This window comes from Pelophylax lessonae (assembly GCF_965119305.1).
Source record: "Pelophylax lessonae genome assembly, chromosome: 9".
Taxonomy (NCBI): Eukaryota; Metazoa; Chordata; class Amphibia; order Anura; family Ranidae; genus Pelophylax; species Pelophylax lessonae.
In genome coordinates this window covers 254,447,688-254,469,481 of record NC_138776.1, presented here as the reverse complement: position 1 = coordinate 254,469,481, position 21,794 = coordinate 254,447,688, and the positions used below count along the sequence as shown (strand labels likewise).

General features: G+C 47.6%; 3 protein-coding genes across 4 annotated transcripts in view; 1 reads left to right on the top strand and 2 right to left on the bottom strand.

Moving 5' to 3' along the window:
* LOC309564374 (uncharacterized protein) overlaps nt 1–21,794 on the bottom strand; it is a 350,413-nt gene that overhangs the window by 112,705 nt on the left and 215,914 nt on the right. The gene's annotated exons all lie outside the window — the stretch shown is intronic.
* LOC309563395 (uncharacterized protein) overlaps nt 1–21,794 on the top strand; it is a gene marked incomplete at its 5' end in the record, with an annotated part of 136,683 nt that overhangs the window by 20,471 nt on the left and 94,418 nt on the right. The gene's annotated exons all lie outside the window — the stretch shown is intronic.
* LOC309562735 (uncharacterized protein) lies at nt 7,707–19,629 on the bottom strand. 2 transcript variants are annotated; one of them, XM_082267022.1, is made up of 6 exons: nt 19,535–19,629; nt 16,881–16,968; nt 15,387–15,488; nt 13,602–13,805; nt 11,422–11,578; nt 7,707–8,700 (listed from the first exon to the last, which is right to left on the bottom strand). In XM_082267022.1, the coding sequence occupies exons 1-6, from the start codon at nt 19,589–19,591 to the stop codon at nt 7,905–7,907; spliced, it is 1,404 nt and encodes a 467-aa protein (XP_082123148.1). In that variant the 5' UTR covers nt 19,592–19,629; the 3' UTR covers nt 7,707–7,904. The 2 variants fall into 2 exon arrangements, with proteins under 2 accessions (XP_082123148.1, XP_082123149.1); XM_082267023.1 differs by having other exon boundaries at nt 7,707–8,676.

The window sequence follows — 21,794 nt, the reverse complement described above, 5'->3', positions numbered from 1 at the left end:
GGAAGGGAAGGGGGAAGGGAAGGGGGCAAGGAAGGACAATCAAGGAGGGTGTGGGTGGGGGACTTCTGACGAAGATCCTGAGCCAAGCCAAGTCTTGTTTCTCCACCAGTTTCCAAGCAATGCCTCTCCTCCAGCCGGTGGAAACCTAATTACTGAGGATATGATATAATATGCTGTGGTGTCTTTAAGGCACAAACTGACTGATCCTCCATGTAATGGGCAGCTTGTCGGAGGGTAATGATCCCCAGAACATATAACAAAAAATGCGCCATAGTGTTATAACATATGGTATGGATGCCCCAGGCACAACTGAGACTATTGAGATAAAAATGGGTTGCACTTACACAACGATAGTAGCGACAGGCATAAAAAATAAAGCTGGCCGGCTGTAAACTCAACGCCCGTCCTTCTGGGATCTTCTCACACGCGGTGACGTCAGCATGTCGTTGACCCGACGCGTTTCGTCACAGATGACGTCATCCTGGGGCATCCATACGATATGTTATTACACTATGGTGCATTTTTGGTTATATTTTCTGGGGATCATTACCCTCTGACAAGCTGCCCATTAAGTGGAGGATCATGGAGGAGAGGTCCGTTTGTGCCTTAAAGACACCAATGCATATCTTATCTTCAGCGTTGTTGACCCTTGCGGTCCCTTTTTTCTGGTAAGCAGGTTATCTGAGTGGTGGTGGATACGGTCTCTGGTGGTGGAATTTCATTTTTTTACAATTTTCAACCCCATTTGAATATTTTATGGTTGGACATTTTACTTCTTCACCAATTTGGATTTTTACTGGTGTTGATTTTTCATGACTGTTTTTGGTATTTATTTTCAACATTAGTTCTAATTTTTCACTTTTTGTCAATTTTTGATCTCGCAGCGAAACGTATTCTATTGCATATGTTTTGTATAGTGCATATCTCACTTTTAAGTTACAGTTTTAGATTGTTTATTCAGACATGATTATTAATTACTGACCAGTTGGGCAGAAGAGCCTCCTTCTTCTTCTTCTTCTTCTTTTTATTTTATTTTTTAAGGGTTTTTGGGAATGCATCTCCTGTTCCATTGGAGGAGGTGCCTATCTCTCAAGTGCCATTCTTGAAGATTGAAGGCCAGGAGGATAAGTCTCCATAACCAGGAACTACAGTGCCCAGGCTGTGTACTAGGGGACTGCAGATGAGGATCCTGAGCCAAGCTGACATTACCCCACCTGAGCTTGGCGCTACCAGTTTTTGTCAACTCAGCCTGGTGCATCTGCAGTAGGGATGATCCCTTACTGCTGCCGGGACCACACCGGCTCAGGCCGGTCCACCAGGAGGGGTAAGTCACCTCCCTGGACCTTCCTCAGGTGCTGGAAAGGGAGTGGGCCCAGACCTCGTCCTGTCTGTAAAGAGGAAGGGACTGGATGGCAAGGAAGGTTGGGCAGACGATCCTCTAAGGTTTTTTTGTGATGCATTTTTAGTTCCTGTTGGTGGTGGTGCCCATCTCTCATGTGCCATCCTTGAAGACTGAAGGCCAGGAGGATAAGTCTCCATAACCAGGAATTTCAGCGCCCAGGCTGTGTGACGAGGATCCTGAGCCAAGCCTCGTTCCTCGCCCAAGTAATGCATCTCCTCTGGACGGAGGAAACACAATCTCTGACCAGTTTTGCAGAAGATCTTATTTTTTAAAGGGTTCTGGTGGTGCCTCTCATGTGCCGTTCTTGAAGATTTCTCGAAATTGAGTTACCACCCTGTTCAAACTAAATACGCCTTTGGAATCGCCCTTCTTCAGGGCGATTTCAATGCTGCCGGTCAGTGCAATTTCATGTGCGGCATACCGACATCTGTGCGACTTCATGCACAGATGTTTGTGCAAGTTGCACATGAAATGGCCAAAAATAGTGCAGGAACCTTTTTCAAAATTGGGGGTCGTACCAATTTGAAGGGTTCCCTAGGCAAAAATAGGGTGCGGCTTGTCATGTGATTTTAAACTGTTAAGTCCCACCATTGTGAACCGGGGCTAGTCTTAACTCTGGTTCTCCTGATCTTTTAGGAGGCCTAGAGCAGTGGTCCTCAACCCTGGCCTACAGGGCCCACTAACAGGCCAGATTTTAAGTATTACCTTGGGGAGATGCAGACTAGAGTACTGCAATCACTAAGCAGCAAATGATATCACCTGGGATATATTTCAGTTATCTTGCAAATCTGGCCTGTTAGTGGGCCCTGTAGGCCAGGGTTGAGGACCACTGGCCTAGAGGATACGTTGTCCAAATAAGTGATGGACTTCCTAGGTTCCGAAGGTTGGTACTTCCTTGTTCTAGGACTAATGGAGATCTGAAGTCTCTTCCAGGCTAGTCTGTAAGGGGAACTAAGTGGTTGCACAAGAGCGCCACAAGCATTAGTCCCATGCACACTGGGCATTTAGACCCATGGTGGGTGGAAGGTACAGGCCCACCACAGAAGAAGTCTGTATACTGCCCTAAATGTCCGCTCAGCGCACTGTCCAGCCCTGCTGGGTTGTGTAGACTTTTACAGGCTGCCAGTAGTGGGGCTAGACAGTGCGCCCGTACCCTCTACCAACACGTAAACACTGGAGCCTCCTGCATCAAGGCTAAACGCCAAACATACCCCAGGTCTTGCAGCGAGAGGAAAAGAACCACCAAGTTGACTTCTTTTGATGTCTTTATAAACTCTGAATGTAACAATGAAAACCATGGCCATGCACACTGTAAATGTTAAATGGCTTAAATAAAAAATTTAAATAATAAATCTGGTGATTGGATTGTGTTCTGTATTATTGCTAGATAATAATTTTTTTATTGCTAGATAATTTTTTTTTTTTTTTTTTTGAGTCCATTGAGGGACTATCGGATCATATTGATGCCTACAGGATTGGACACTTCGGATAGAAACTGCCCCAGCCCCAGGATAAAACTTTTCGGCCAAAAAGTCGGAGTCGGTTGTTGGAAGCATCATACTAACAAGCCAAAAATCGGCAGATCGGTCGTCGGATGAAAATTCCTGGCCGAATTTCGACTCGTGTGTACGGGGCTTACTCCTGCGGTTGGCCAAGCAAGACTAGTTAGACTTCCCTCAGTAGAGCAAAAAGCGGAGGCATGCTGTGTAGAAGGGGGCCAAGCAAGACTAGTTAGACTTCCATTTAGTAGAGCAAAAAGCTGAGGCATGCTGTGTAGGAGGGCTGATCCCGGGGTTGGCCTTCACCTTTTCTGTTTGCCAGTGTCCCGTTCTTCTGTAGGTGGCAGTATAAACCAACAGTATCTGAATTCCCGTGTCCTCACTGGGAAAAGAAAGACCATTTATGTCATCGTTGCCACTCCAGAATGGTCCCTGGTTGCTGTTTTGGGTTGATATGGTGACCGCTTTCTGCAGTGTAGCTCTGAGTCTTCTTTCCTTTATATGGCAATACCTTGCAAAGTTTTGGTGATTATGCCCTCTTCCCCTGGCAGAGGAAAGGCATTGACATACAATGGAAGTACGATGTTCTACTGCTCTGTACGTCTACTCATTTGCATAGGAACACCTAATTATGTACAGAGTAATTTTCTTTGCTTATACATACACTATATTACAGTTTTTCGAAGTGTAAGACAATATTACCAAAAGTATTGGGACGCCTGCCTTTACATGCACATGAATTTTAATGGAATCCCAGTCTTAGTCCGTAGGGTTCAATATTGAGTTGTCCCACCCTTTGCAGCTATAACAGCTTCAACTCTTCTGGAAAGGCTGTACACAAGGTTTAGGAGTGTGTCTATGGGAATGTTTGACCATTCTTCCAGAAACACATTTGTGAGGTCAGTCACTGATGTTGGACAAGAAGGCCTGGCTCACAGTCTCCGATCTAATTCATCCCAAAGGTGTTCTATCGAGTTAAGGTCAGACAAGTTCCTCCACCCCAAACTCCCTCATCCATGTCTTTATGGACCTTGCTTTGTGCACTGGTCAAAATCATTTGGTGTGGGGTTGTTGTTCAGGGGTTGGGCTTGGCCCCTTAGTTCCAGAGAAGGGAACTCTTAAGGCGTCAGCATACCAAGACATTTTGGACAATTTCATGCTCCCAACTTTGTGGGAGGAGTTTGGGGATGGCCCCTTCCTGTTCCAACATGACTGCGTACCAGTGCACAAAGGAAGGTCCATAAAGACATGGATGAGTGAGTTTGGAGTGGAGGAACATGACTGGCCTGCACAGAGTCCTGACCTCAACCTGATAGAACATCTTTGAGATGAATTAGAGCGGAGACTGTGAGCCAGGCCTTCTCGTCCACATTAGTGCCTGACCTCACAAATGTGCTTCTGGAAGAATGGTTGAACATTCCCATAGACACACTCCTAAACCTTGTGGACAGCCTTCTCAGAAGAGTTGAAGCTGTTATAGCTGCAAAGGGTGGACAACTCAATATTGAACCCTACGGACTAAGACTGGGATGCCATTAAAGTTCATGTGCGTGTAAAGGCCGGCGTCCTGGTAATATCATTGTCTTCTTACACTTAAAAAAAATGGATTATTTGTACGCACTGTAAAATCCTTTTCTTTGAGTTCATTGAAGGACACAGCATACTTCATGATGGAGGCTAGACAATGGCACCCTGACTGCCATTAGGTATTGGGATGAAATCCTTGAACCCATGTCAGACCCTACGCTGGTGCAGTGGGTCCTGGGTTCCTCACCTCAGTCTGTTCAGGAGCTCAGTGGTCCAGATTTTGGGGGGGGGGGAATACCCCAGGGCACCATCCTCCGTCTCATCAGGAACATGCCCCGACGTTGTCAGGCATGCATACAAGCATGTGGGGGCCATACAAACTACTGAGGACCATCCTGAGTTGCTGCAATAAAATTTCAGCAAAATGGACTAGCCGGCTGCATCATTTTTTTCACTTTGATTTTCGGGGTGTCTTTGAATTCAGCCCTCTGTAGGGCAATAATTTTCATTTCCATCAAACGATGTGGCATCCTTTCCTTCCTAACGCATTACCCAATCAATACCAGTATGGACCCAACGGATTACCCAGTCCATACCAGTAGAGATCCTAACGCATTACCCAGTATAGATCCTAACGCATTACCCAGTCCATCCTAGTAGAGCTACTAACGCATTACCCAGTCCATACCAGGAGAGATCCTAATGCATTACCCAGTCCATACCAGTAGAGATCCTAACGCATTACCCAGTCCATACCAGTATAGATCCTAACGCATTACCCAGTCCATACCAGTAGAGATCCCAACGCATTACCCAGTCCATACCAGTATAGATCCTAACGCATTACCCAGTCCATACCAGTAGAGATCCTAACGCATTACCCAGTCCATACCAGTATAGATCCTAACGCATTACCCAGTCCATACCAGTATAGATCCTAACACATTACCCAGTCCATACCACTATAGATCCTAACACATTACCCATCCATACCAGTAGAGATCCTAACGCATTACCCAGTCCATACCAGTAGAGATCCTAACGCATTACCCAGTCCATACCAGTATAGATCCTAACACATTACCCATCCATACCAGTAGAGATCCTAACGCATTACCCAGTCCATACCAGTAGAGATCCTAACGCATTACCCAGTCCATACCAGTATAGATCCTAACACATTACCCATCCATACCAGTAGAGATCCTAACGCATTACCCAGTCCATACCAGTAGAGATCCTAACGCATTACCCAGTCCATACCAGTAGGGATCCTAACGTATTACCCAGTCCATACCACTATAGATCCTAACACATTACCCAGTCCATACCAGTAGAGATCTCAACGCATTACCCAGTCCATACCAGTATAGATCCTAACACATTACCCAGTCCATACCAGTAGAGATCTCAACGCATTACCCAGTCCATACCAGTAGAGATATCCAGCATGATATTTTTCCCCATTGAGATCTCATGTGTTTTCAAATGTTCCTTTCATTCTTTGAGCAGAGTATATATGTATATATATATATATATATATAATGTTTTGGGTTCCAAGTAATTTTCTAGCAAAATACTGATTTTCCCCTGGTGTCAGAAGAAGGACTGGTCTTACTGATCTTAAAGTGGTTAATAAGAGCTGCAACAATAAACACTAAAGCCAAAATAATCCAAAAGGCGTCGCTTTTATTTACTTGTAACCAAACTCCACCCAGCCAAGAAAATCCAAAAATTGATGAGGGGGCGGGACTGTGACTACCAGAGAGTGGACAAATCAGAACACAGGCTGGGTTACAGTGACAGATAGGATAGCGAGAGGGCGGGGCTTGATACCCCCGGGGCTCAATGGTTATGGCTTAACACCAAACTGCCAATCAAACTGTTTTGGATTGTGGGTGGAGTTTCTGAAACATGCATGACAAAAAAATATAGAAAGGTAACAGCATTCCCCCCCCCCCCCCCCCCCAAGGTGTTAGAAACACATTTCTAATATACTTTAGAAACTACATCTGTATCTGTGTATAATACAAATTTCTTATTAGTACATAAAGTAGGGCCCCACCCTTCTTGCATAAGCAAGAACTCTCCACTTTCCTTCATTTTGCCTGTACCGGCTCTTTAGGTATCTACTGCGACTAATGCGAAGCACTGTTGCCACTCCCCCCATGCAGAACCTGGCTGTTTCTCTAATGGGCACTTCAACAGCCTGTACAGACTTGAAGGAGTAAAACTGATTGTGGATCTTGCCATATCACTGCCTTATAAAGGTCGTATTTTGCAGGAAGGTGGAGCTACACTTTTAAGGTGCTGTGTTTGTTTTTTGTCTTTTTAAACTGTAAATATGAATTACAAAAATAAAACAAGTCCGACCAATGGCCTTTTTCTTTCATTTAGAGGGGAGGTCCACCGGTTTACGGCCACTGACTCTACCAATCATTTAGAGGGGAGGTCCACCGGTTTACGGCCACTGACTCTACCAATCATTTAGAGGGGGAGGTCCACCGGTTTACGGCCACTGACTCTACCAATCATTTAGAGGGGAGGTCCACCAGTTTACGGCCACTGACTCTACCAATCATTTAGGAGGGGAGGTCCACCGGTTTACGGCCACTGACTCTACCAATCATTTAGAGGGGAGGTCCACCGGTTTACGGCCACTGACTCTACCAATCATTTAGAGGGGAGGTCCACCGGTTTACGGCCACTGACTCTACCACTCATTTAGAGGGGAGGTCCACCGGTTTACGGCCACTGACTCTACCAATCATTTAGAGGGGAGGTCCACCGGTTTACGGCCACTGACTAGCAATCATTTAGAGGGGAGGTCCACCGGTTTACGGCCACTGATTCTACCAATCATTTAGGAGGGGAGGTCCACCGGTTTACGGCCACTGATTCTACCAATCATTTAGGAGGGGAGGTCCACCGGTTTACGGCCACTGACTCTACCAATCATTTAGGAGGGGAGGTCCACCGGTTTACGGCCACTGACTCTACCACTCATTTAGAGGGGAGGTCCACCGGTTTACGGCCACTGACTCTACCAATAATATTTACCAGTCTTACTCCATTAGGTCCTTCAAGTCTCTCGTGTGTGCGGGGGCTGTGCTTGTTACTATGGTGATACACCGGATGCTACAACAGTCCGTTAATTTCCTGTGGGGGCCCGGCCAACACCTCCAGAGCCCGTCCTAGCCTAACGGAACAAGATGGCCGATCATAACTGGTCGCCAATTAGATGTTTTTGCCCTTCTTCCTCAGGATCACCTCCCACAGATGGGTGGACAACTCCTTTAAGACTTGACACGTCCATCCGGTTGGGCTGGAACAAGGAATCCGAATCGAACTACATGGCAGTTAATGAGAAGTTACAAGGCTTGTTCCAAGCTCCGTTCTGACCGCCAACGGCAGTGAGTTGGCAGTGTATAGTGCTGGTGTCTATGGAGTGCAGTCTCTTTTGAGACCCTTCGAATTCACAGTTCCTGCATGTAAGGGCGTGGCGATGGTGGCGAGGTGGAGTACGTGTAGACTGTCTCTCCGTGTTGCCCAGGATGAGAGGTTTGATAAGACGTGGAGGTGGATGAGACGTGGCTGTACGAGGACGTAGGTGGAAGGTTGCCGTAAGAAGCCCTGTTGTAGCGGGTCGGTGGGGTGGGCTGAGATGGCAAAAAAGCACCAGAAATGGAATGGTCAGAGTATTGCGTCTCGACAGAAGAGGGCGGTGGCGAGTTCTCATAGACTGAGCCATCCACGAACTGGGAGACGATGTTCAAGACGCCAATCCGCAGGTCCAGCTTCCTGCTCTCCGGCGCCCTTCGGAAGTACGGCAGCAAGCTTCTCAGAAAGGTGACATCGTCGTCGTTCATGTTCTGGAAGAGGTCAATCTCCGGAGGGCTTTCGCCAAGCATCTTCCTCTGCTCCTCGTGGAACTTCTTCTGCTTGTCCTGCATGCTGGCCATCATTTCCATGATCTTGGACTCAAAGTCGTCCGCTGGCTTTATGGCCATCTTGTGCTTTTTGGAGGATTTGGAGGCCCTTGGAGCCGATGTTGACGGCTCTACAGGAATGTGGTAGGTAGGGGCTACAGAAGGTGGTGGGATTGGAGAGATCTGGACAACCGGGGGAGGCGCTGGCTCCTCAGGTTCGTTAAGCTCCGGTGTCTCCAGGGTGTCGTCCTCGGTGATGGGTGTTCTTTGCGGTTCCGAATAGTCGTCTTCGTCCTCGGTGTTGGCGTTCTTGCTTTTTCTGTTAAAGAGAACACATGTATACCTGGGTTTCAGTTAGAGGCATTCATCACCATCTATTACTTTTAGTTCTCATTAGACGAGGGCTATGGGGGGTCCACGGACCCGGGAAAGGTCTCATCACTGGCATGCCCCATAGAGGAAAGAAACTATTAGCTGGTTTAACTCTCCAGGATCCACTGGATATTGCAATATTAGACTGAACCCTTCTCGTAAAATCTAAAGCAGTGGTCTCAAAACCGTGGCCCTAGGGCCAGATTTAGCCCTTTTATTTGCTTTTATCTGCCCTTGGGGCATTATTTCCCACACCACCAATAACAATGGGGCATAGTTCCTCACACTGACACCAATGATGGGGCACTATTCCTCCCACTGACACCAATGATGGGACACTATTCCTCCCACTGACACCAATGATAGGGCACCATTCCTCCCACTGATACCAAGGGTGGGTACTATTCTTCCCACCGACACCAGCGGTGGGGCACTATTCTTCCCACTGACACCAATGATAGGGCACCATTCCTCCCACTGATACCAAGGGTGGGTACTATTCTTCCCACCGACACCAGCGGTGGGGCACTATTCCTGTGACTGTCACCAATGATGGGGTACTATTCCTCCCACTGATACCAATGATGGGGCACTATTCCTCCCACTGATACCAATGATGGGACACTATTCTTCCCACTGACACCAATGATGGGACACTATTCTTCCCACTGACACCAATGATGGGGCACTATTCCTCCCACTGACACCAATGATGGGACACTATTCTTCCCACTGACACCAATGATGGGGCACTATTCCTCCCACTGACACCAATGATGGGACACTATTCCTCTCACTGATACCAATGATGGAACACTATTCCTCCCACTGACACCAATGATGGGGCACTATTCCTCCCACTGATACCAATGATGGGGCACTATTCCTCCCACTGACACCAATGATGGGGCACTATTCCTCTCACTGACACCAATGATGGGGCACTATTCCTCCTACTGACACCAATAATGGGGCACTATTCCTCCCACTGATACCAATGATGGGACACTATTCTTCCCACTGACACCAATGATGGGACACTATTCTTCCCACTGACACCAATGATGGGACACTATTCTTCCCACTGACACCAATGATGGGGCACTATTCCTCCCACTGACACCAATGATGGGACACTATTCCTCCCAATGACACCAATGATGGGACACTATTCCTCCCACTGATACCAATGATGGGACACTATTCCTCCCACTGACACCAATGATGGGGCACTATTCCTCCCACTGATACCAATGATGGGGCACTATTCCTCCCACTGACACCAATGATGGGGCACTATTCCTCCCACTGACACCAATGATGGGGCACTATTCCTCCCACTGACACCAATGATGGGACACTATTCCTCCCACTGATACCAATGATGAGTCATTATTCCTCCCACTGATACCAATGATGGGACACTATTCCTCCCACTGACACCAATGATGGGGCACTATTCCTCCCACTGATGATGGGGCACTATTCCCCCCACTGACACCAATGATGGGGCACTATTCCTCCCAATGACACCAATGATGGGGCATCATTCCTCCCACTGATACCAATGATGAGGCACTATTACTTCCACTGACACCAATGATGGGGCACTATTCCTCCCAATGACACCAATGATGGGGCACTATTCCTCCCCACTGATACCAAATGAATAGAATACAATAGAACAGTAAAAAAAGAACCGAATATAATAGAAAATAAAAAGAATAGAATGAAATATAATAGCAAATAAAATATTAGATTTGAATAAAAAAAAAAAAAAGAAGACTATTCTATTTTATTTTCCATTATATTCTAGAGTAACACAGAACAGAAAAGAATAGAATAGGAAATAAAGGAATAGAATAAAAAATAGAATACACTAGAAAACAGTAAAAGAGAACAGAATAGAATAGTAAAACAAGAATAGAATAGTATATTTAATAATAGAATAGAAAAAAAAATATATAATAAAATAGAATAGAAAATAGGAGAATAGAACAGAAAAAAATAACAGAGTAAAATGGAATATAACTCTCTTTTGAAATGTTAATAGAATAGAAAAAAATAAGAATAAAATAGAATATTAACCATCTTCCGAAATTCAAATAGAATAAATCTGAATAGAATAGAACACCATAGAAAGCATATTCCAAAATTTGAATAGAAAAGAAAATAAGAGAACAGAAAAGAATAGAATAAAATTGAATATAACCGTCTTCCAAAATTCGAATTTCCAATAGAATAAATTCAAATTAGATTAAAATTTTCCAAATTTAATCGAATGGAATTCAATTTAACCAATTTCGGAAAATTCGATCCGAATTGGAAAAAGGAATAAAGAAAAGGAAATGGTATAAATAAGGAAAGTAAAGTTTGGGTTGCACACACACACACACGTGTAGTGTGAGATGGGGGTAGGGTGAGGTGGGACGAGATGAGATGGGATGGGATAGGATGAAGTGAAGTGAGGTGGGATGGGATGGGATGAAGGGAGGTGAAGTGAGATGAGGGGGATGGAATGAGATGGGATTTGATAAGGAGAGGTGAGATGAGATGAGATGGGATGAGGTGGAATAGGATGGGATGGGATGAGGTGGAATAGGATGGGATGAGGTGGGATGAGATGGGATAAGAAGGGATGAGATGGGATGGCATGAGATGGGATGGGGTGGGTTGGGAGGAGAGTACTTACTCCCGCATCTCCATGCTCCTCTTCAGGAAGTTGAGGTCTTTGAAGAAGACGTAGGGCTTCTTCTTCTGGCTCCCCGGCAGGCCCCGCCCCTGACTCTCGTTGAGGTCCCTCCGATAGCGATCTCTCGCTGAGCGCCATCGTGTCTGAATGTCTTTTGCTGGAAGAGAGACGACGTCTGATTAGACAACTAAGAGTGCGCCACAAAAAACGGCAAGCAGACATCAGTTATGGAAATGAAGATTTCACCATTCGTATGGGGAGGGGCTCTTCACGGTAAGAGTGAATAAGCTGTGTGTGGTGCACAACCACATAAAGTTACAACAGTAAAACCTAAAACTGAATAGAATATCAACTTTATTTTTTTTCAAAATCCATACAAAGAGGAGATCAGTTATGGAAAGTCCTTGCAGTTTGTATAGGGAGAGCTTCTTTACTGTAAGAGCAGTTAAGCTTTCAGTTGCACAACCACATTGGATGGTGCAAATAAAACCCATAACCAGAGATTTTATTTATACATAGAAAAAAATACGCATCAATTGCATATGGAGGAAAGAAATTCAAACTTCAGTTTGGGAAGTGGCTCTTTTCAGTAACAGCAGTGAAGCTGGGGGATGTCCTTTTGTAGGGTCCTTAAGATAAAAAGTACCGTTGTACCAGTGTGAAATCTATAATGCAATGGCACAACCTTTTATCTCCCTACAAAGGAACAAAAAAAAAAAAAAAGCCATCAAATGCATACAGTGGAAGGAAGTTTTAATTGAAATCTAGGTAGGGGTTCTTTTCAGTGAGAGCAGTGAAGCCGAGGGATGCAGATAAGGTGTCACTATGGCAAATCAACTTTTTAAGGGCTGTAAAAAGGAAAAGAGAGCATCCGCTGTGTATGGACAAAGGGAAGTATCACCATTCGTTTGGGAAGAGTTCTTTTTGGTAAGAGCAGTTAGGGTGTGTGATGCAGTAGTGCATGAGTTAGCACTATGGCAAATCAGCTTTTTAAGGATTGTACACAGGACAAGAGGGCATTAGCTGTGCATGAACTAAGGAAGTCTCAACATCAGTTTGGGAAGGGGTTTCTTTGGTAACAGCAGTTAAGCTTTGTGGTATAGTGGTGCATAAGGTGTCACTATGGCAAATCACATTTTTAAGGGCTGTACACAGGACAAGAGGGCATCATCAGCTGCGCATGGACCAAGGAAGTTTCAACCGCAGTTTGGTAAGGGGTTTCTTTGGTAAGAGTAGTTAAGCTTTGTGGTATACACGTTGTCACTATGGAAAATCACATTTTTTAAGGGCTGTACACAGGACAAGAGGGCATCAAATGCCTATGGACTAAGGAAGTTTCAGCATCAGTTGGGGAAGGGGTTTCTTTGGTAAGAGCAGTTAAGCTGTGTGGTGCATAAGGTTTCACTATGGCAAATCACATTTTTAGGGGCTGTACACAGGACAAGAGGGCATCAGCTGCGCATGGACAAAGGAAGTTTCAACATCAATTTTGGAAGGAGTTTCTTTGGTAAGAGCAGGTAAGCTGTGTAGTGCAGTAGTGCATACGTTGTCACTATGGCAAATCACATTTTTAAAGGGCTGTACACAGGACATGAAGGCATCATCAGCTGCGCATGGACTAAGGAAGTTTCAACAGAAGTTTGGGAAAGGGTTTCGTTGGTAAGAGCAGTTAAGCTGTGTGGTGCAGAGCTGAATAAGCAAATCAAAATTTATAAAGAGAAATCACATAAAAATGTTATTCCAAGGGCCATACAAAGGAGAAGGGGGTATTTTGAATGAAAAATGTAACTTCAGTTTAGGGGTTCTTTTCAGTAAAAGCAGTTAGCTGCATAAATTGGCACTGTGAAGAAATGTGATGGTGATGGGAGATTAGCTATGTATGCCAAGGGCCATACAAAAACTACAAAGGAGATTTTAGTGGGACATGGAGGAAAAAAAAATGTTATGATTCTTCTTAGGAAGGGCTTCTTTTAGGTAAAAGCGTTATGGCAAAATGAAAAAAAGACCAGATTTTATTTTTGTGCGTGTTTTATTATTGGACTAGAAGAAAAGGAATATTTGATTAGAAGAATGGCCCATTACCCTTTGTGGGGGGGTCAGGAAGGAAGGGGGCGGGGTTTATTTGACCTTCCTCTGGAAGTGCGGGAGTTAGATAGAAGAAGGCGGGGCCCGATTCTCACCTCTCTGTTTTTTCTGCCGCTCGCTGAGGATGGACCAGTCGGGGGTCAGCAGGGCGCACACCTCGTCCCAGACCTTCTTCTTGCGGTAGCGGTCGGAGTAACGCGGGCACTCGGTGTCCCAGAGTTCCGGGCGCTGGTGGACCATACTGATCAGCTGCTCCAGGCTGATGTCCCAGCGGGAGCTTTTCCCTTGGATCCCCTTCTCTGTTAGGAGAACAAGACCCGCAGTCATTGGTCAGCACCGGGGGGAGGGGGGATCAAACGGCATTGTGGGAGATCAATGATCGAGGGGGGTCCGAAGCCGGAAAACACCCCCCCAGCTGCTTCCTGGGGGCATCATTCGGGGGTTCCTAAGAGGACGAAGAACCCTGGAATCTATGCAGGAGAAACACCACCCAGAACTGAGAAAAGGGGGAGGTTTACCCCCGAAACGCATCAGGGGGGATACTAATATGTCAATGACCAAATATTCCGTCCCCCCCTATATCACGGCCCCCATCAGACTCCCCCCCCTTTACATCAGGGTTCCCATCAGAGTGCCCCCCCGCCCCTTATGTCAGGGTCCCCATCAGAACCCCCCTCCTCACGTCAGGGTGCCCATCAGAGCCCCCCTCCTTACGTCAGGGTCCCCCCCCCCCCCTTACGTCAGAGTGCCCATCAGAGTCTATCCTTATGTCAGGGTGCCCACAAGAGTCCCCCACCCCCCCTTACATCAGGGTGCCTTTTAGAGTCACCCCCATCAGAGTCCCCCTGCTTACGTCAGGGTGTCCATCAGAGTTCCCCCCCCCCCTTTACGTCAGTGTGCCCATCAGAGTCCCCCTGCTTACGTCAGGGTCCCCCCCTTACGTCAGAGTGCCCATTAGAGTCTAGCCTTAAGTCAGGTTGCCCATCAGAGTCCCCCCCCCCCTTACGTCAGGGTGCCCATCAGTAGTCCCCTCTTTACTTCAGGGTGTTAATCATAGTCTACCCTTATGTCAGGGTCCCCATCAGAGTCCACTCCTTAGGTCAGGGTCCCCATCAGAGTCCCCCTTTCTTAAGTCACGGTGCCCATCAGAGTCCCCCCACTTACATCAGTGTGCCCATCAGAGTCCCCCCACTTACGTCAGTGTGCCCATCAGAGTCCCCCTCCTTACATCAGGGTCCCCTCTCTTATGTCAGAGTGCCCATCGGAGTCTATCCTTAAGTCAGGGTGCCCATCAGAGTCCCCCCCCCCTTACATCAGGATGCCCATTAGTAGTCCCCTCTTTACGTCGGGGTGCCCATCAGAGTCCCCCTCCTTAGGTCAGTGTGCCCATCAGAATCCCCCTCCTTAGGTCAGTGTGCCCATCAGAGTCCCCCTCCTCAAGTCAGTGTGCCCTTCAGAGTCCCCCTCCTTACATCAGGGCCCCCCCCTTATGTCAGAGTGCCCATCAGAATCTCCCTCCTTAGGTCAGTGTGCCCAACAAAGACCCCCTCCTTAGCTCAGTGTGCCCATCAGAGTCCCCCTCCTTAGGTCAGTGTGCCCATCAGAGTCCCCCACTTACGTCAGGGTGCCCAACAGAGTCCCCCCACTTACGTCAGGGTGCCCGTCATGGTAAAGAGAAGTGACTTTTTTTTCCTTCCCCCATATGACTCTTGGGGGTTTATTTATACCAAAAATTCACAGCTATTCATCCAGTGAAGCTCGGTGTACATTCCATCCGTGCCGGCAGAAAACCGGTTCATTCATAACGAACAGAGAGAGCGAATCGGGAAAAATATTGCATTATGGCCACAAGATGGCGATAAGAATCATCTACTACTCACTGTGCAGCATGTGCATGGGGAGCCCCTCGTTCATACCCTGCAGCTCCGTCTGCTCCTCCCCAAACTGACCCTCTACGTGTTTCGTCATGGCGTCTCCGGGGTCTGCGAATGAAGAGGAGAGTGAGCAGTATGAGAAACCCCAGGGAACGGGATGGGGTGGAGGGTGGAATCTTCCTGGAAGGGGATGGAGGGAAGGGGAATCTTCCTGGAAGGGGATGGAGGGAAGGGGGAATCTTCCTGGAAGGGGATGGGGGGGGGGGGGTGGAACCTTCCTGGGAGGGGATGGAGGGGGGGGGAATCTTCCTGGAAGGGGATGGAGGGGGGGATCTTCCTGGAAGGGGATGGAGGGGGGGGATCTTCCTGGAAGGGGGGGGTCTTCTTGGAAGGGGATGGGGGAGAATCTTCCTGGAAGGGGATGGGGGGGGGAATCTTCCTGGAAGGGGATGGGGGGGGGATCTTCATAGGAGGGGATGAAGGAGGGGGGGAATCTTCCTGGGAGGGGATGGAGGGGGGGGTCTTCCTGGAAGGGGATGGAGGGGGGGGGATCTTCCTGGAAGGGGATGGAGGGGGGGGGATCTTCCTGAAAGGGGGGGGGTCTTCTTGGAAGGGGATGGGGGAGAATCTTCCTGGAAGGGGATGGGGGGGGAATCTTCCTGGAAGGGGATGGGGGGGATCTTCATAGGAGGGGATGAAGGAGGGGGGGAATCTTCCTGGGAGGGGATGGAGGGGGGGGAATCTTCCTGGAAGGGGGATCTTCCTGGGAGGGGATGAAGGGGGGGGGGGGAATCTTCCTGGGAGGGGATGGAGGGGGGATCTTCCTGGAAGGGGATGGAGGGGGGGGGTTTCCTGGAAGGGGGATCTTCCTGGGAGGGGATGAAGGGGGGGAAATCTTCCTAGGAGGGGATGAAGGGGGGGAATCTTCCTGGGAGGGGATGGAGGGGGGGGGGGGGAATCTTCCTGGAAGGGGATGGGGGGGGGGACCTTCCTGGAAGGGGATGGGGGGGGATCTTCCTGGAAGGGGATGGGGGGGTGGTTTCCTGGAAGGGGATGGAAGGGGAGATCTTCCTGGGAGGGGATGAAGGGGGGGATCTTCCTGGGAGGGGATAGAGGGGGGGTCTTCCTGGAAGGGGATGGAGGGGGGGGGGGTTCCTGGAAGGGGGTGGAAGGGGAGATCTTCCTGGAAGGGGATGGGGGGAGGGGATCTTCCTGGAAGGGGATGGAAGGGGGGGGGGTTTCCTGGAAGGGGATGGAAGGGGAGATCTTCCTGGGAGGGGATGAAGGGGGGGGATCTTCCTGGGAGGGGATAGAAGGGGGGGGGATCTTCCTGGAAGGGGATGGGGGATCTTCCTGGAAGGGTATGGGGGGGAGGGGATCTTCCTGGAAGAGGATGGAGAGGGGGGGTTTCCTGGAAGGGGAGATCTTCCTGGGAGGGGATGAAGGGGGGGGATCTTCCTGGAAGGGGATGGGGGATCTTCCTGGTAGGTGATCACTGACCTGCACTGATTTCGGTGGGGATTTCCTCCTCTTTGATCTGAACGTAGATCTCTTCCTCCTCCAACTTCACCACCGGCTGAAACTCGTCCTGGAAAAGTCAGGTCGCACCGTTCCATAAAATAGAACATACAGCGCACCCGGAAAGTATTCACAGCGCTTCACTTTTTCCACATTTTCTACAAACAATCCCCCATAATGGCAATGTGAAAGAAGTCTGTGTGAAATCTTTGCAAATGTATTAAAAATTTAAAGAAATCCCATGTACATAAGTATTCACACCCCTTGCCATGACACTCACAATTGAGCTGAGGTGCATCCTGTTTCCACTGATCATCCTTGAGAAGTTTCTACAACTTGATTCAGTTGACTGGACATGATTTGGAAGGGCACACACCTGTCTATATCTGAGGTCCCATAGTTACCAGTGCATGTCAGAGCACAAACCAAGCCATGAAGTCCAAGGAATTGTCTGTAGACCTCAGAGACAGGATTGTATGGAGGCACAGATCTGGGGAAGGGTACAGAACAATTTCTGCAGCATTGAAGGTCCCAATGAGCACTGTGGCCTCCATCATCTGTAAATGGAACCACCAGGACTCTTCCTAGAACTGAGCTATCGGGGGAGAAGCACCTTAGTCAGGGAGGTGACCAAGAATCCAATGGTCATTCTGACAGAGCTCCAGCATTTTTCTATGGAAAGAGGAGAACCTTCCAGAAGAACAACCATCTCTGTAGCACCTCTCATCACCTGGCCAATACCATCCCTACAGTGAAGCATGGTGGTGGCAGCATCATGCTGTGGGGATGTTTTTCAGTGTCAGGAACTAGGAGACTAGTCAGGATCGAAGGAAAGATGAATGCAGCAATGTACAGAGACATCCTTGATGAAAACCTGCTCCAGAGCACTCTGGACCTCAGACTGGGGTGAAGGTTCATCTTCTAACAGGACAACGACCCTAAACACACAGCCAAGATAACAAAGGAGTGGCTACGGGACAACTCTGTGAATGTCCTTGAATGGCCCCGCCAGAGCCCAGACTTGAACCCGATTGAACATCTCTGGAGAGATCTGAAAATGGCTGTGCACCAAGGCTGTAATTGGTGCCAAAGGAGCTTCACCAAAGTATCGAGGAAAGGGTGTGAATACTTATGTACATGGGATTATTTTCATTTTTAATAAATTTCCAAAGATTTCCAACAAAATTCTCTCACGTCGTCATTATGGGGGATTGTTTAGAGAATTTTGAGGAAAATAATGAATTGAGTCCCCCCTTACATCAGGGTCCCCATCGGAGTTCCTCTTAATATAGGGTTCCCCTCAGAAATCCCCCTCAGAGTCACCACCTTACATCTGGCCCCCTATTGGAGTCCCTGTTACATCAGGGTCCCCATCGGAGTCCCCCATTACTTTAGGGTTCCCCTCAGAAATCATTTTACTTCCGTGCCCTCATTATAGTCTCCACTAACACTGTCCCCATGAGGGTCCCCCTTGGAGTCGCCACCTTACATCTGGGTCCCCATTGGTGTCCCCATTATAGCAGTATCCCCCCTTACACCTGGGTCCCCATCAAGAGTCCCCCCTTACATCAGGATCCCCATCAGAATTTTCATTACATCAGGGTCCCCATCAAGAGTCCCCCCCTACATTAGGGTCCCCATCAAGAGTCCCCCTTTTCAACAGGGTCCCCATCAAGAGTCCCCTCTTACATCAGAATCACCATCAAGAGTCCCCCCTTACATCAGGATCCCCATCAAGTGTCCCCCCTTACATCAGGGTCCCCATCGGAGTTCCCTCTTAATATAGGGTTCCCCTCAGAAATCCCCCTCAGAGTCACCACCTTACATCTGGCCCCCTATTGGAGTCCCTGTTACAGCAGGGTCCCCATCGGAGTCCCCCATTACTTTAGGGTTCCCCTCAGAAATCATTTTACTTCCGTGCCCTCATTATAGTCTCCACTAACACTGTCCCCATGAGGGTCCCCCTTGGAGTCGCCACCTTACATCTGGGTCCCCATTGGTGTCCCCATTACAGCAGTATCCCCCCTTACACCTGGGTCCCCATCAAGAGTCCCTCCCTTACATCAGGGTCCCCATCAAGAGTCCCCCCTTACATCAGGATCCCCATCAAGTGTCCCCCCTTACATCAGGGTCCCCATCAGAATTTTCATTACATCAGGATCCCCATCAAGAGTCCCCCTCTACATTAGGGTCCCCATCAAGAGTCCCCCCTTACACCAGGGTCCCCATCAAGAGTCCCCCTTTTCAACAGGGTCCCCATCAAGTGTCCCCTCTTACATCAGTGTCCCCATCAAGAGTCTCCCCTATCATCAGGGTCCCCATCAAGAGTCCCCCCTTACATCAGGTAAAGCAGAGACCATAGGCAGCCTGTGCTGACCGGACCCCTCAGTCTTTGCACACAGATCCCAGCTGTGAGCCGGATAACATCTTGTAGTGGGGTGGATATAGTCTGTGGGTCGTAGTCTGGAGACCTCTGCTGTAGGTTCAATTGCTTGGGGAAAATCCCACATGATGGCCACTAGATGGAGCTGAGGGTCATACATATATCCTATGATCCTCAGCGCCATCTAGTGGTGATCACGCAGTATCGCTTTTTTTTATGAATGAATACCATTCAGCAGTTTTATCGTACCCACCTGGAGGTCCAACGAGGACATGCTGTGCTCCTCCGGTTGGCCCTGATCTTCATCCATCTTGGGTAAAGGCTGAGTGGACAGTTGACGGGACTCCGGGACCCCCGGGCTGAAACAGAGAAGGGGGAGGCATTAATATTTCCAGCACGCCAGTAATAAAGGAGGACTATTCATCTAAACAGACAAGAGAAATTCAGGAGGTACAAAAAGCCGGCATACAGAACACCCCCGAATCTTACTCCCTGCACCCGTGATTGGCTCACTTTGTGGTTGCACGGAGCTCGAGGTCAAGTTTCAGGAATCCCCTGCAGCACCTTTTGGCTGACTGGTAAGGATTTCGTTTCTGGTGAAAAGGCTGCTCCATGCCCCTGGACAATATGAAGAGGTGGTGTCACCGACCCGGGCAAAATGAAGAGGTGGGGTCACCGACCCGGGCAATATGAAGAGGTGGTGTCACCGACCCGGGCAAAATGAAGAGGAGGGGTCACCGACCCGGGCAATATGAAGAGGTGGTGTCACCGACCCGGGCAAAATGAAGAGGTGGTGTCACCAACCCGGGCAATATGAAGAGGAGGGGTCACCGACCCGGGCAATATGAAGAGGAGGGGTCACCGACCCGGGCAATATGAAGAGGAGGGGTCACCGACCCGGGCAATATGAAGAGGTGGTGTCACCGACCCGGGCAAAATGAAGAGGTGGTGTCACCAACCCGGGCAATATGAAGAGGAGGGGTCACCGACCCGGGCAATATGAAGAGGAGGGGTCACCGACCCGGGCAATATGAAGAGGTGGAATAAAGAGAACCTGGCATTGCATACACAGGGTACATATGGATAATGATCTCTATGGGGATACAATGTATAGTGATCTCTATGAGGATACAATGTATAGAGATCTCTATGGGGGATACAATGTATAGTGATCTCTATGGGGATACAATGTATAGTGATCTCTATGGGGATACAATGTATAGTGATCTCTATGGAGGATACAATGTATAGTGATCTCTATGGAGGATATAATGTATAGAGATCTCTATGGGGGATACAATGTATAGAGATCTCTATGGGGGATACAATGTATAGTGATCTCTATGGGGATACAATGTATAGTGATCTCTATGGAGGATACAATGTATAGTGATCTCTATGGAGGATATAATGTATAGTGATCTCTATGAGGATACAATGTATAGTGATCTCTATGGGGATACAATGTATAGTGATCTCTATGGAGGATACAATGTATAGTGATCTCTATGAGGATACAATGTATAGTGATCTCTATGGAGGATACAATGTATAGTGATCTCTATGGGGATACAATGTATAGTGATCTCTATGGGGATACAATGTATAGTGATCTCTATGGGGATACAATGTATAGAGATCTCTATGGAGGATACAATGTATAGTGATCTCTATGGAGGATACAATGTATAGTGATCTCTATGGGGATACAATGTATAGTGATCTCTATGGAGGATACAATGTATAGTGATCTCTATGAGGATACAATGTATAGTGATCTCTATGGAGGATACAATGTATAGTGATCTCTATGGGGATACAATGTATAGTGATCTCTATGGGGATACAATGTATAGTGATCTCTATGGGGATACAATGTATAGTGATCTCTATGGGGATACAATGTATAGTGATCTCTATGGGGATACAATGTATAGTGATCTCTATGGAGGATACAATGTATAGTGATCTCTATGGGGATACAATGTATAGTGATCTCTATGAGGATACAATGTATAGTGATCTCTATGAGGATACAATGTACAGTGATCTCTATGGAGGATACAATGTATAGTGATCTCTATGGGGATACAATGTATAGAGATCTCTATGGGGATACAATGTATAGTGATCTCTATGGAGGATACAATGTATAGAGATCTCTATGGGGATACAATGTATAGAGATCTCTATGGAGGATACAATGTACAGTGATCTCTATGGAGGATACAATGTACAGTGATCTCTATGGAGGATACAATGTATAGTGATCTCTATGGGGGATACAATGTATAGTGATCTCTATGGAGGATACAATGTATAGTGATCTCTATGAGGATACAATGTATAGTGATCTCTATGGAGGATACAATGTATAGTGATCTCTATGGGGGATACAATGTATAGTGATCTCTATGGAGGATACAATGTATAGTGATCTCTATGGAGGATACAATGTATAGTGATCTCTATGGAGGATACAATGTATAGAGATCTCTATGGGGATACAATGT

What these genes read in the sequence shown, in the direction of transcription:
- LOC309562735 (XM_082267022.1), bottom strand. Translation starts at nt 19,591, where the DNA reads ATGGATGAAGATCAGGGCCAACCGGAGGAGCACAGCATGTCCTCGTTG. An exon ending in TGTCCTCGTTGGACCTCCAG is followed by an intron (nt 16,969 to 19,534) that starts GTGGGTACGATA and finishes TGACTTTTCCAG; the next exon opens with GACGAGTTTCAGCCGGTGGT. An exon ending in AGGAGCATGGAGATGCGGGA is followed by an intron (nt 8,701 to 11,421) that starts GTAAGTACTCTC and finishes ACTGAAACCCAG; the next exon opens with GTATACATGTGTTCTCTTTA.